General features: G+C 39.3%; 1 protein-coding gene across 1 annotated transcript in view; it reads left to right on the top strand.

The window, feature by feature from the left end:
* The window catches only part of PHLPP1 (PH domain and leucine rich repeat protein phosphatase 1), a 135,915-nt gene that overhangs the window by 75,553 nt on the left and 45,556 nt on the right, over window positions 1–14,806 (top strand). The window contains exon 4 of the mRNA XM_066326033.1: window positions 14,553–14,719. Within this exon, the coding sequence (XP_066182130.1) occupies window positions 14,553–14,719 (167 nt within the window). The remainder of the gene's footprint in view (window positions 1–14,552; window positions 14,720–14,806) is intronic.

Genomic DNA, 14,806 nt, shown 5'->3' with positions numbered 1-14,806 from the left:
CTGTTAACGTTTCAGTTAAAAAGTTGCTTTGTTTTTTTTTTGTGTTATTAAAACTTAAATAATGTCAGGGTTTTTTTAATTCATTCCTTACGCAGAACCTAAATATTGAATTGCTAGAATAAGGGAATTTTTTTCCTGCTTTGAAGTGCTGCTGAACCTCTTTCCAGTTTAATAACTATTTGATTTTTGGGTTATTTATAATAAGCAAATTATTTTATGTCAGTGGAAAAAGGTTACTAACTAGAACCTCTGTAAAGCAAATTTTATACTGGGCTTAGAACACAATTAATTATAGGAATTTAGGGCCTGAATTATTTAATTTAATTCTTCAGTTCCACTTTGTGTTGTTGAAAGGTGTTTTTGCAGTTGTCCATTTTATCTCTTTATCCCTACCACTTTCTTGCTAAAGCCTTATATATCTTGAACCATTTTATTTTTCACACTTTTTTACAATGGAGGGTGGTGTTGTTTTTTTTTGTTTTTTTTTTTTGGTTTTTTTTGGTTTTTTTTTTTTTCCCTCCTGTGCTGTCAGCATGTTCTTTTTGGTTTTGTAGTTGGGCCTAAACTGTTCATTAGTTTTGTACTTGATAGGCCTCTCCATGCTCTTTACTAGTTTGATGTAGCAGTACTTGGAGACACTCCTGTAGCACTAGATCTGTTTTGGTTTTCGATTGAAATAATGTATTATCCAGCTGATTGCCAATGATACAGCCTAGGTTGTGTGCTTTTTTAAGAGGTTTGATTATATGTCAAACTTTCGTCAAACAGTAACTATTGCAGCTTCTGGCACATGCATCATTTAAAATGTCCTTTAGGGTTTTTTTTTCTGGTAAGTTTTAAAATTCTTTTTAAAGAAGCTGTTCTGGCATATCTGCTTAGGTCTGTTAAGCCTCAAGGTAGAAATCCCCAAGGCATGTTTTATGAGATGGTGAGGCACGGTCTGTCAGGTTTTTGAGTTCTTGCTGCTTTGGGGCTGTCTCTAGGACAGTAATGTCCTTTCATCTCCAGAGGGTTTGACATCACATAAATGAAAGGCAAATCTAATGAGTGAGGAAAACAGTGGAAAACAATGAACTTCAGAGCTAGAGATAAATGGCCAGAAAGCCCCTCTGAATCACTGGCAGCAAAAGCTTGTTCTGTGCCATGCTGTGCTTCTCTCTCTAGTTCACCCAAGTGACTAACAGCATCGGGATGATAGCCAGCATGAGAACATATCCCCATGCACTCACAATAACCTCCCATTTTTATGTAAGTGGAGAAAGAAAATACATAGTTTCAAGGATCTTTTCAGGCTGTCAGAAGTGAAGAAACTCTCTGCTATTCTTTTTGCTGGTAAAACATGCTTCAAGGAAAAATCAAGGCATTTTCCCCAGCTCCCCAGCCCGCGAACCTGATACTTGGCATTCTGCATTCATGGATTTTCAAACAGTACTTTGCCACTTCAAGGTGTTGTTTTTTTGGGTTTGTTTTTTTTTTTTGGTGATGTTTGGGGTTCTTTTCCTGAGACTGAAAAACAGAGACAAGCATGATTGTATGCAAGCAGTTGTGTGGGAAGTGCTGCACAATGTCTGAAGAACAGAAACAGGGAAACTAGTAATGCTGCAAAAGTAACTCAAATTTCCTCCAGCTGGTGCTGTTTGTGTCAAAGTGCTTAATTGTAAGGTGCACCACACCTGATTTACATGTACAGAGAAATGAGAAGTTGAATCTTCACTTCTGTAGTTCAGACGACCTAACATTCTTACCCTGGGAAGACCCCCCAACATTTATATGAGGTGTTCTGCCTCAGGTGTTTGGAAACTAATCAAGTTCAAAGCTGCTGAAATATTCATGCTAACCAAGAAAAGACTGGGTAAAGCACTGTGTTTCTAAAAGCAAGGAAATTTAGGAAGGGAGGTATTATAGCCCTGAAATTTAACTTCTAGTTGCTTGCTACAGGCTAGGTCACATGGTGCTTACAGATTCTTCCCTAATACTTGTAGGTGGTGTATATAGTCCTTGCACTTTCATGAGTTTTTATGAATAATAGTTAAGACTATTTTAAATATAAATATAAATGTTGTTTAATGGCATTTGTTTTGAAACTGATGTTTGTGTTTACTTATATTCAGTGGTAGTTCTTCAGAGTAGTTCTTCTCCTTTGTGCTCCTGATATGTACTGCTGAAAACTGAGGCTTCTGACTCTTACTTAGCATAATGAAAGCTTTAACTGTAAGTTTTAATTTAAATTCAAATTTTAGAAGGAAATCCGAAATCCCTGGTAAAATATTTCATTTAAATTGCTCAATTCAATTTTTAACTATGAAAAAAAAAATTCATGTCTGTCTTCTGTATACTTCAGAAGAGCTAGATGTTGATGCTATTTTAACTTTTAAATAACAAGCTCAATCTTGAAAGGAGACTTGCAAAGAATGCTTGCTCTGCAGTCTTTCTCCCCACAGAATATTGGCAATGTTGACTTTTTAGTGGTGTTTCAGAATGAGACAAATCCTAACGCATCGCTCCTGCAATAAATGCGTGTATGCTAGAAAAGATTTGAATTCATGTTTGCGGAGGCTGGGGTTTAATTTAATTAAAAATAAGCATCGCTCCTGTATAATCAAATCCATTCTACGCAGTGGAATCTGTCATAGCCAAGACAGCTCTTGTGCTCTGCCTCTGTACATTTTTGGAAGGTGAATAGGTGTTAGGGTTGGTTTTCCTGTATATATGTGTCCTGAGGTGAACAGAACTTCTGTTTTTAGGACAGACTAGAATTATTCACAAATACTGACCTAAATATTGAACTTGGTGACATACTTATTCCAAATAGGTCACTTTTAGATATGCTGATTTAGCCTCAAACAGAATATTTTTAAAAGCTGGAGATGTGTCTTGTTCGTTAATATTGATAATTCTATACCACAGTGCATTTCTTTCCTTTTACTTTCCAAAAACTGGAGGCCTAATTAAGGAAGCTTAAAAGGAAAACAACAGCAACAGATTTGGTCCTTTGTGATCTAATGCATTCGTTCACTTGCCAAATGTTGAAAAATAAGCTTATGCAACTGGGAAGGAGGAGCAGAGGGGAAGGGAAGGAACATCTTCACAGCTTTAAAGGATTTCATCTGCATAAAGTTGTCATGATGGTCCTGGAACTGGCACAATTACTTGCACAGTAAATCTGCCACTGTTTGCTACTTGAATGTCAAATGCAGAAGGACAGGGCAAAAGAAGGTGTGTTTAACAGTGAAGAGGATGTGATGAGGATGTTCCTCATTTGCCACTTCCAAAAGCTAAAAAGCTACGCCCTTAATGTAGAAGAGAGAGAGAGGTATTATGCATACAGTGTTAAGGAGTAGTGGGACTTGCTGTTGTGAGGCTTTTGTTTGGGATGTGGTCTGCTGTTGGATGCTTCTAACAGGTAAACCTAACTATTTTTCAACATGAGAAATTTCTGTTGCAATCGTTGCCTGTGACAACAATTCATGACATGGATGGTTTGGCTGGAGTATAAAAGGATTAGCAGTCCTCTATGTTCCAAGGCGTGCAGTTAAAGTGGGATGTCAAGGTCTGCTTCAGAAATTCAGTATTGCAGAACTTATGTCAGGATGCATTACAGAATTTTATCTTCTTGGAAATAGGGGGCCCGGGGCATCCCTGGGCATGCCGGGATGAATTACTTGACCTTGCAGAACTTCTCCCCTCCTGGCTGCAGGAGAGCAGGAAGTGTGTCAACATCTTCATGTGACAATTATTTCCTGCTTTAGTGCTTGGTTCAATGGGGCAGGTAGAGGAAGAGAGAGGCGATGAGGGACAAGGGCTGTAAATAGTGCATGTCTGTGTAGGTAGGGAGAGCTATACAGGCACAGAGCCGTGTGTTTCTGCACACCATCCAGCAGAGGTGGACAGCTGTGGCTGGGAATAAGTTGTTGTGTGGGGTTTAGGTGCCTACACACATGAGTGTCCTGCTGTTGAAAATACAAGAAATGAACAAAAATAGGATTTAAAACTTATGATTTTCAAGAGTTTTCTCTTGTGTGCTTTTATATTTTCCTTTCCCTGTTTCGGTCGCTTCTGTGTTAAAGTCCGTAGTGGAAGTGTGTGGTGTTCCAAACAATTACCTGTGAAAAAGGAGAGACTAAATGATGATGTCAGTGTACATTATGTTTAAAACATGGTAAAAATAGCAGGAGTAGCAAATTCAACTGAGAAGAGTTGTGCTGTCATGTTGGCTGTATTCTTTTCATGTCAGTGCAGAACCCTCTCTTAATACATTTATTTGCACTATGGAGCTAGCAGAAAATAAGAACAGATTATGATTCAGCTTATACTATACAAGTAAGTAATGCAGGAGCCTCTACAGCTGTAGTCTCCATCTTTCCTCAACTTGTGTAGAGATCTACTTGAAGCAACAGTACAAAATTACTGGTTTTGCTTTTTGCTTTTTTTTCCTCTAGTTGTCTAATTCTGACCATCTGCCTCAGTATTCTAATTATTTTTTCAGTACAGATGATGATTGTGTACAGAGACTGTTGTAAAAGGGGAGTGTGAGCCCTGTAAAGAGGACAAGGGTGATCTATAACTCTAGTGATATGGTATTTATTTCTGATGAGGAGAAAAGGTTTGAGTTCTGCCGACATACTTGCTGCTACAGTCCATGTTTATATATGTAAATTCTGCAGAATTTAGAAATTAACTCCTGACCTTGACTGCAGATCTGAAAAAGTATTTCCAAAATAGGAGACCAAGATGATTAGCTTTTTGATGTGTGTTACACGAAACTGTGCTGAGGAAATGCAGTGAGCAACAGTTGAGCATTACTGCTCAAGATGTAGTGCTTTTCAGCTGTGCTTCATCCACCTTTGAGATAGGGATAGATCATCGACTGTGGGACTGTTTTTTCTTTCAGCACATAAGATTCTGCTCATTAATTAAAGTGATGGGAAATAAGGCATATCCACTTGTGCATATAACTTCATCTTTATTTCAGATACTCTGAGATGTTAGCATTTGGCTTTCTCCTGTCAGCCATGGCCAACCAGGAAAAGTTGTGTCAGAAACTTCCACACCAGCTTAATTGTGGAACACAGATTTTTACAGAGCTTTTTAATACAAAATACAACTTCCAGTCTGTAAAGGAGGATTGAAGCCACCAGTCTCATGCTTAAGTTAACTCTACATTGTATCTGCCTTGGCTTGCCCTCTAGGTGATTGACCCATTCCATATTGTATTTCTTGATGCTGTAAAGAGCTGTCCTCACAGAGTTCATCACTGCAGTGATCTTTATTACCAAGCTACAGTTGCTTTTGGAGGCATTAGGGACAGGCTTTTCTAATGCTTACTGGTCAAAACGGGCTCAGAATACCTTTTTGCAGAGCTTTGATGACAGAGCAGCACCAATAGTGAGTGTAGGGAAAAATCATATGCAAGGATAAAGTAGTTTATTTTAAGTTTTTTGGGATGTTACTTGTTGCAGTGCTGACAATTCATACTTTTATGTCACTGGATGCACTGTCTCCTCTCCAAGTGACTGTTAAGCCCTCTAAGCAATGGACAACCTTCTTCTGGAGGAATACGGTGGAGAACTTTCCTTTCCATGCAATTTGAATTTCTAGATTGGTATTTTTGCTTTTACATTTTGCTGTTGGTTTTCATCTGTGGTCATTCTGCAGGGAATGAGTGTGTGCAACAGACTATTTGTGTCGCAGTTAGAGGCTTCTGGTATTTCCTTTTAGCTTTATAGTCTTAGCCTATGTGTTTGAATGTACCACTGTGATTTTGGGCTGCCTGGTTTTGTGTGTCTTGGGGACAGGTTGGAGGTGAGGAACATGCTGGTTGGTCACTTAGAAGGTGACCACGAAGTAGTTGGTTTGTTTCTTATGCCAGTTTTGAGCTTGGAGGCTGGAAAAGGAGTTACTATTCTAATATGACCTAAAAATTAGTTTAGTGTACTGCCAACATCAGTGGGCATCTTTTGACAATGGCCTTTAACCAAAGCTTGTTTTCTTTGAGGATAACAATTTGGATTTCTTCACAGTTGAGACTAAGCAGCACCATTAGCCTGTCAGAAAAGTTGATTCAACATCTAGTCAAGAAAAGAGAACCCAGAAGGCTTTTCTCATTTTTCAGTGGGTTTCAGGATTTTCTCATTTTTTGAGCTGATCCTTTCTTACAGGACATATGATGATTCTAAGTTTAGTACAAGGAAGCCATTTTTTACATCTAATACCATAAAATGACAATGTTGAGATAATGCTTTGGCTAAAAATAGATCCCTAAAAATAAACCCACAGCTTCCTTTTGGTGGTGATTACAAATACTCAAATATAAACAAACCTCTGGTTTCCATGCGGAACTTGACTTCCTTTTCTCTGTGCGCACGAAGCAATAGTTCAGGAGGGAAGACTGGTATTTTGTTTCAGCTGATTAATTTTGCATGTCTAAATAGTTCAGCTGATTTTTGAAGTGTAATGGTGACTTCAAGCTCTTAATTTTTTTTGAGAAATTATAGTTTCACTGTTTTATTTTTCTTTTGCTGAAATTTAGAGAGTCTGTGGTTCTTGTTTTGGGCTTGCTGCCTTCAGTTAATAATGGTTATTGAGGTATAGCAGCCAAGAGTGAGAACAGAAAACTAGGTATCGCCCACACATCTGGAATAACATTCAAGTACTGTCTTTTGAAGCCTCTAAATCAGGTTCTGGTGTTATTGAAGCTGAATTTGTGCAGCTCTTGCATAAATATGGGAAAGCATTACCTGGAAGCTGTGAGGTGTTGCGTGTTACCTTTTAAGGTGTGTTCAATCCAGAAGGATCCCAAAGTGTTTTCAGTAATCTCTGGAAGAGAAGAATAGAAACAAATGGCAGAATGAATGTAATGTTGCTCTTAATGAAGCTCAGGGGAACCAAGTGTTTGCAGTGACCACATCCCATAAGATGAGAGGGGATTGCAGGGATTGACATACTGTACAGTATTTTGATATGTGTAAGGTGATAATGGAGTTGGTCTTTAAACTGAATGGCCATGCCATCGAAAACCATTCCAAGCAAAGTGTAGCAGCAAGGAAGAAAGGAGAGGAGTTATTAGCAAAACCTAACTTTAGGGACGTTTACTCTCCTTAGGCCTCTTCTGTAGTCAGTGAAGGATTGAAGTGTCCAAGGAGAAAAGAGAGTGAGTGCTGGAGACCAGTTTTAGGCTGCAGGCCAGTAGAGCTATATTCATGATAATTTGTATTACAAAACACTTGGGCCAGACAGCCTTTCTGAGTTACAGTGGAATAATGGCATGAAAAGAGTTCATCTCATTGTAGAATTGATCCATATGATACAACTGTGTCAAAGAACCTAGATCGGAAATCAAGGACCTAGCATAATCTCTTGCTTAACAAAAACAAAAAACCCTGCCACCCTTTCCATATGGGAATGGGGAAACTCAGGTGGGCGAACTTCCAGTGTAAGTCTTACTGGCAAGACTCTGAAATCTGTAGTATATCGTAGAATGGTTTGAGTTGGGAGAGACCTTAAAGATTATCTAGTTCCAAAGTCCCCACCATGGGCAGGGACACCTTCCAGTAGACCAAGTTGCTCAAAGCCCCATACAATCTGACCTTGAACACTTCCAGGGATGAGGCATCCGCAGTGTCTCTGAGCAGCCTTAGATTATCTTTGTGGCCCTCTTCTGGACATGCTTTAAAAGGTTCACATTTTTACTGTGTTAGAGACCTTAGACCTGGATGCAGCACTCCATGTGGGATCTCATAAGGACAGAGTAGAATGGGAGAATCATCTCCCTTGCCCTCCTGGCCACATCTCTTTTCATGCAGCCCAGCCTGTAGCTGGCTGCCTTGGCTGTGAGTGCACATTGCTGACTCCTGTCTGGATTTTCATCCACCAGTACCCCCAAGTCCCCCTCCACAGGGCTACTCTCAGTGATGACTTCAGTCAGTCTGTACTTATGTCTGGGGTTGCCTCCTGATCCATGTGCAGCTCCTGGGACTTGGTCTTCTTAAACTTCATGAGATCTTGTGGGCCCACTTTTCAAATTTGTCCAGGTCCCTCTGGATGGCATCTCTTCCTTTTGTTGTCTTGTCTGTAAGCTTGCTGAGGATGCACTTGATCTCACTGTGTCATTGATAAAGGTATTAAAGAGCACTAGTTGCAAGAGCTGTGATCCTGGGGGACATTACCCTCCATGTGACAGAGAGCTGTTAACCACAACTCAGGCTGCATCCATCCAGCAATTCCTCATCCGCTAAATAGTCCACCCTTCAAATCCATGTCTTTATGGTTTGGAGATAAGGATGTTGTGTGGGACTATGTTGAAGGCCTTAGAGAAGTCCAGATGGATGACATCAGGTCTTCCCTTGCTGCCTGCTGCAGTCACGCTATCATAAAAAGGCCACCAGATTGGCCAGGCATGATTTGCAGTTAGTGTTTTGTACGTGCCTTAGCGTTTCTTCCATGAGGATCTGTTGCGTGATTTTCCCATGCTGAAATGAAAAAATGCTGAAAGTCCTTGCTTGAGGCCTGCTCATTGCAAAGTCTGCATGCTTGGCAGTACAGCAGCTTGTCTTTGAAAAAAAAAATTAATCTAACAGGAATAGTAAGAAGAAAAAGGGGCTTTTCTTAATTTTTATTAAAATAGAGACTGTGACCTCTTTGGCAGTATTTACAGATGAATTTTTAGTCAAGCTGTTATGAGGTTGTTAATATTCCTCGCTCCACCAAAAGGATATTCACATGTCTGAATTATAAGTAGCTTAATGCTATAGCTAATTACTGTCACTTAACTCTTAAGTTATATCTTAAGCCTTGTCCTTGCAGTGTGAGCATCCCAGTGTGACTACCACCAAGGTACAGAGTTGATATCGCTCCTTGGGTAATATTCATACCAGTACATGATCTCTGAAAGAAGAGTACTTTTCCTCCAGGAGGAACAAAAGTACTCATATTCTGGTAATTACTTCAGATACTACTCAGCATTTCCAAACGACAGATGATCAATGTCACTTTTTTGTCAAATTCTTTTTGTCAAGATCTTTATGTTAAACTTGGGACACTGGCTTTCACATCTATGAATTTTTTTTCTGGTCTCCTATCATGAACGGTAAGGGAGCCCAACTTCTTGTTAATCCCCTTCACATTTCTCCCTACCCACATGTGTTTTCTAATGCTGTTTTCAGTTAGTGGTTTGCACAAGGGCCAAAAGTAGAAGTGACCTGTTTGTTTATAAAACTTTGTACAGAGATAAAGAGAGCAGAGAAGGGACAAGTTTAAATTAATTTTGTGCCCCTGAGTCTTGCTGGCATGAGATATTTTTACCAGAGGCTTTTGGCTGCTTCACCTGCAGAGGAGAAGGTGGGGCAAGAGTGCCCTGTGAGTACTGCCACACCAGCATGCACTTCTGCCCTGCATCTTAATAGGAAATTACTACTGTGACCTCTGGCAGTGCCTCTTGGATTTGTGGTTCTGAGTGACAGGCTTTCAAAAAAAAAACCCCTTTGCTGGGTTTTATATTTTCTGTGCAAGACCCTTAGCTTGAGTTGGTGTGTATCTAATGTAACATTTGAAAGAAAACAAAAAAGGAGATGCCAGAGAAGCCACTACCCTTTTACCCTTGGGCTCAACCCATTTTAACAGTTGTCATTTAAAAATAGAAATATATGACTTTAAAGAAAAAACAAATATTTTATTCTTCCCTCCCCTTCATGAAGTTTTCTGGCATTAGATTGTTTACCAGGCTAAACAGTTCCTCAGCTCTTGGCTGTGGCTGAGGGCTCTGATGTGTTTCCTGGCTGTGGGCTTCAGCTCAGTGGAGGGAAGCCTCTCTGTTGAGCAGGGCTTTGATGTTTGAATAGAAAGAAGAATTAGGATTTGAAGCAAGGTTAGTTCTGAGGTGAGGAGAACCTGTTTCCTCCATGTTAGTTTAGGTGTTTCAGGACAATGTATCACTGTTTAGTTAAGGCTTATGCAGGCATTGGTGGGATGTGATGATTATCAAACTGTTTAAAAACAAATCCTAAAGGAGAAAAACTAATCTGCCTTTGTATTGCATGTCTACAGCAGGTATAATTTAACACTGTCAACTCAGTTCAAACAGACTGGGAATTTGGCTGCCTGTACGGTGTGGGCTGTTTTGCTATTTTGTCTTCTGTTGAAGTCCTATGCGGTAATTTCCTATCTGAGCAGAGCTATAAGAAATGGGATGAGGGTAAACAGGAAAAAGACATAATTACATTGGTTTAAATTCACACCACAGGTCACACCAAAAGATGTCCTTGTGTAAACAAGACTCATGTTCATACAGCTGGGTTCAGCTGTGCCTATTGCTGACATCCATTGTCAGCAACAGATCATTTTTGTAGTATAGCCAAGGCTTTAAAACAAAGACGATAATCAGTCTTGTTGCATAGCTCAGTGAGAGGTGTCATTATTCTGACGGACAAAGCAAAGTGGTTTTTCAGCCCTGTGTAGCAAAGAAGCAGCAAGAATGTGGGTTGATGCAAATATTTTTCTGTATTTTTGTTGCCAGATGATAAAGATTTACAGTGAACCCGTACCATATTTTCACAAGTCTTGAAATACTGTTTCCTTTAAAAAAATAGTAAGTAAAGAAAAAATTAAAATCAAAACACTTCGGCGAGTCTTTTTTTTTATTTGAATTGTTGCCGGGAATCTAGGCATCAGAGGTACTGCCGGATTTTTTGAATAGGGTTTTTTTTATTTGTAGGTGTCTTGTGGCACAAGTAACACATGTATAGGAGTGAGTTTTCATATTAGGGAATCTGCTATTTCTTTGGTGTGTGTGCAGCTCTCAGATGGGGAGGAGCAGGAGGCATACTGCACAGGGTAGAGAGAGCACTCTGCAGCAGCATTATTTGTGAGTATTTGCAGAATGAATCTACATTTTGTTGCTGCTGTGTGCAAATTAAAAGCACAATGACAGGTTTTTGGTGTTTGCAGTGGGTAGACCCAGGGCTTTTTGTAGTACATGTGCTACATTGCTTCTTCAAAACTACAGCTGGTTTGACATAGTCATGTGAAGACTGAAAAAATTAGAACAGTGTAGGCTTCGGATGCATAACTGAGGTTGCAACAGGAATTGGAAAAAAATTCTTCCATTGGACTTTGTGGTTTGATGTATAAAAATCACCGTGGCCTTATCCCAGCACAACTCCTCTGGTATTACAGTGGGGGACATTGCAACACAATGACAGACTGTAAAGTATTTAGAAATCGTATCCAGGGAATGGAGAAAGCAGCATATTTCATATTGCTTATTTATATTTTTTGATGATTAAATATCCTAACCAAAACACAGACTTCAAGAAGTGTGAGATCTTGCTTTGTGTTTGAGCTGCCTTGCTGTCAAATGTTGCATGTCTTGCAGAGACAAGCATTGACTCTACAGCTCCTGCTGTAGCTCTTATCATTGAGAGCTTGTGATGTACCATCTTCCAAGAAGGTCATTGCCCCAGCCACTTCCTCGGTGTTATTGGTGGGGGGGCAAGTGTGAAGGGTCTCTGCAGTTTGGGATATGATAAGGTATTTGAGAGGGATTGTTTTGGGCCATGGTGGTTTCTGCCTGTGGAGTTTTGAATTGTGCTGCTTGTGGTTTTATTTTTATATGTGTACATATAGCGTATCAAACAGCTATACTTGAGTTTTCTGCAACCAAACAAACCGTAACAAGCACTTAATGCAGGTTCCCTGTGTATGCAAAAAGCCTTTCCCTCTAGTAGTGCTACCATGCCAACTCTCTTCACCATTTTTGTAGGAGCATGGATGTGTTCAACACAGCCCAGAGAACTTGTTTGGATATTTATTTACAGTGGAAAGTTTGATTTTTGTTTTCTTCCAGTGGAAGCAGGACTTTCTGCAGATAATGTCCTTTTCTCCAGATGCTTTTTATTCTTTGGGTATGAAGGATATTCCTACTCAGTATTTTCCCACCCTTTATCAGCTTATCTCTGCAGTGATTCCCCACAGTGAGTCAGGGAAACCCAGTGCTTTATTAAAGAACTGTATAATCTTTTAGAAAAAATTTCTTTGCTTTTAATAAACAGTAGCAAACTCAAGCATGAGCAGTCTTGCTACGCAAAAGTCAATTGTAGACATTTGCCAGATTGATTTCAGAACAATATGTTTTCAGAATTTCGATATTCAACTTAAAAATAACTGGTGAAAATTTTTGGTGAATGAGAGAAAGTATTAAGATGCTGTTCTCTTTTTTTACTCTTGTTTTTAATCTTGTTGCTCTATTCTGTAGGAATTTGTGATAGAACAGTATTGAGCAATGAAAAGAGAAAAGGCTTATCCCTGCCTGTTAGAATAACTATGTGTGTTTATATGAATAAACATATCCTTCCTTGTAACAATTTGGGAGTTAATTCTTAGAGAACTGTTTGGTAACAGAAAGGCTGATAAAATTACCATTGATTCCAAAACTAACACCTTTTAAAATATGGTTTTAACTTTTACAATTATCTGTCTAGTAGAAGCATCGTTCAGTATTTGTCAAATGCATGAAAATAGGAATTAAGTGCTTTGTATAATAGTGTTCCTTTTTAAAAAAGTCAAACAATGACCAGTACATACAGCCTGTAAAACCAAACTTACTTTTAACTAGATTTATTTCTCAGGGTTTGACAGTTTTAAGGAAGGATTTGCATCCTTTTTTGAGGCAACAGTAGAATTTGTATATTTGATTTTGTTTGGCTGCATTATCATGATTCCCACTCAGAGTTGCCATTTCTGGTTCTTAAGATATTTTTAGAGTGATGTGCCGTGCTAAGCACTGCTGGGTTGCTTATTGCTGTTCATATTGCATTCCAAACAAGTAGTTGGAGCAACAGTGTATATACAAGTGTTACACCTGAAATTGAATATTTCTCCTTTTTAATTTAATGAGTGTCAGCAGTTTTTCATCTCTTGTGTTTGCAGTGTGATCAGAAGTATACAGTACTGGGCATAAACAGACTGAATACCCAGCATTCAGAGATGACTGCTCAGTATAGCCTATGAATAATTCTTGTCTCATACTACAAAGGGAAGAAAAATACTAGCTACTGTAACAAAAGGACTGAACTAATTGAGTAACAAAAATTCAAGTGTTTTAATGGATGTGGGAGGACTGGATTATTAACGGTTGTGTTGGAGAAAAACACTGCACTGTCTATTCTCCTTGAAGCTTATGGCTGTGTTTTTATAATAGCAGCCACTTACCCTAAGGCCTGTGTAGCTTGTGTTGGAGAGGAAAAAGAATTTCTGTGGCTTTTCTTTCAGTGGCAAGCTACTTTGCTTACTTCCTCCAAACCTGGTGCCTCTAGTTTTAGAGTACTTTGTAGCAGGGACTCTGTCTGTGCCCAGAAGGTTGAGTGGTGTGTACTTTATCGGAGTTGAGAAGCTCTTATGTCACAGGGCATTGAGGAGTTGTTGGGTCTTTTCCTCTTTTTGCCCCTTAGATGTGGTGTTTGTACCTCCAGAATTCCAGCATAAAAGGCTAGTGAAAGGATAGCTGCTTTTGGTGTGAACAGCTGACAGAACACCATAACCATTTGAGCACTGTTGGTGTGGTCCCAGAAGTCTAAAATGGTGGTGAAGTTGTTTGTTTCTCTTCCTTCTCTCAACCATGCGTGCTCCAAAAATGCCTCTCCTCCTTCTAGCACTTGGCTCCTCTTCCTTGCCCACCATCCCCACTGCCTTGCATTACTGTGTGGTGGTGCTTTGCCATGGGTTTGCTTGGGTTTGTTTTTGATTTTGCTGGTGATATTATATTTCTTTTTAGTAAAGTCTAGTAAATAAGTAAATCAGGAAGATGTAGTTCAGTGAGATGTATCCTGGAGATATGGAAAGAGACAGTGTTGTCATTACTTGAAGAAGTTGCTCATAGGTCTATGTGGTCTGATGCTAGCTATACACATATATTCCTAGGTGGTATGATTTCTTTTAGCCTCTATAGATTGTTTGTTTTACCTTCCTCTTTCTAGAAAACAGTGTTAAGCCTCCAAATTTCAGTTTTGTTTTTGTCATATTTTTAATCACTTTTAGACAGTCTTCTTATTCATTGAGAAGAAATGAGTGCTCGATGCTTTGCTGCGGAGTTATTTTTTCTCTTCAGTAAGGTGTAAAAGGGATAACTCTTCGTCATTTGATACCTATCTTAGACATATGAAACCAACACAGTGGTGATGACTGCTAATGCCTTGCTTCCACTTAATTGAAGGAGGCAACATTACCCAAAGGAGTAAACCAAAGCTCATGTCAAATACCTTATTTACTGGCTATTATTGCATAACTTCATAAATGAAAATGGGTTAATTTCATGTATTTATTTGAGAAACCTTTGCTCTTTTCTCTCTGCTAGCTGTCTGTGGACCTTTAACCACTGAGGCTGAGAAAGAGATCCTGGCATAACTTGCAGCAATTATCTAGACTATGTTAGATCAGCAGTATATGCCAACACTAGCTTCTGCTGTACTTAAAGGACAGTTTATCTTGTGCTGGTAGGGGTGAAGGAAATGTTCTTTTTGTTATTACTGTATTAATATATTGGTGTTGTACCTGACTTCCAGATTGCATCACAACGCATCAGCTCAGTGGATCTTTCATGCTGCAGCCTGGAGCACCTGCCTGCCAACCTGTTTTATAGCCAAGACCTCACTCATCTCAATTTAAAGCAGAACTTCCTGAGGCTAAACCCCAGCCCATCCACAAGCAGAGCGCTTAGTGAATTACAAAGGTAAAGTGGTATGGTTCTACTATTCCTCTTCTGTCCTTGGAGCCATGATCTGCAGTAATTTTCCTAAAAATTACTACCTCCTCTTGT

This window comes from Sylvia atricapilla, chromosome 1 (genome assembly GCF_009819655.1).
Source record: "Sylvia atricapilla isolate bSylAtr1 chromosome 1, bSylAtr1.pri, whole genome shotgun sequence".
Classification (NCBI taxonomy): Eukaryota; Metazoa; Chordata; class Aves; order Passeriformes; family Sylviidae; genus Sylvia; species Sylvia atricapilla.
Note: the sequence above shows the minus strand (reverse complement) of the source record. Positions and strands in the feature narration are given on the sequence as shown.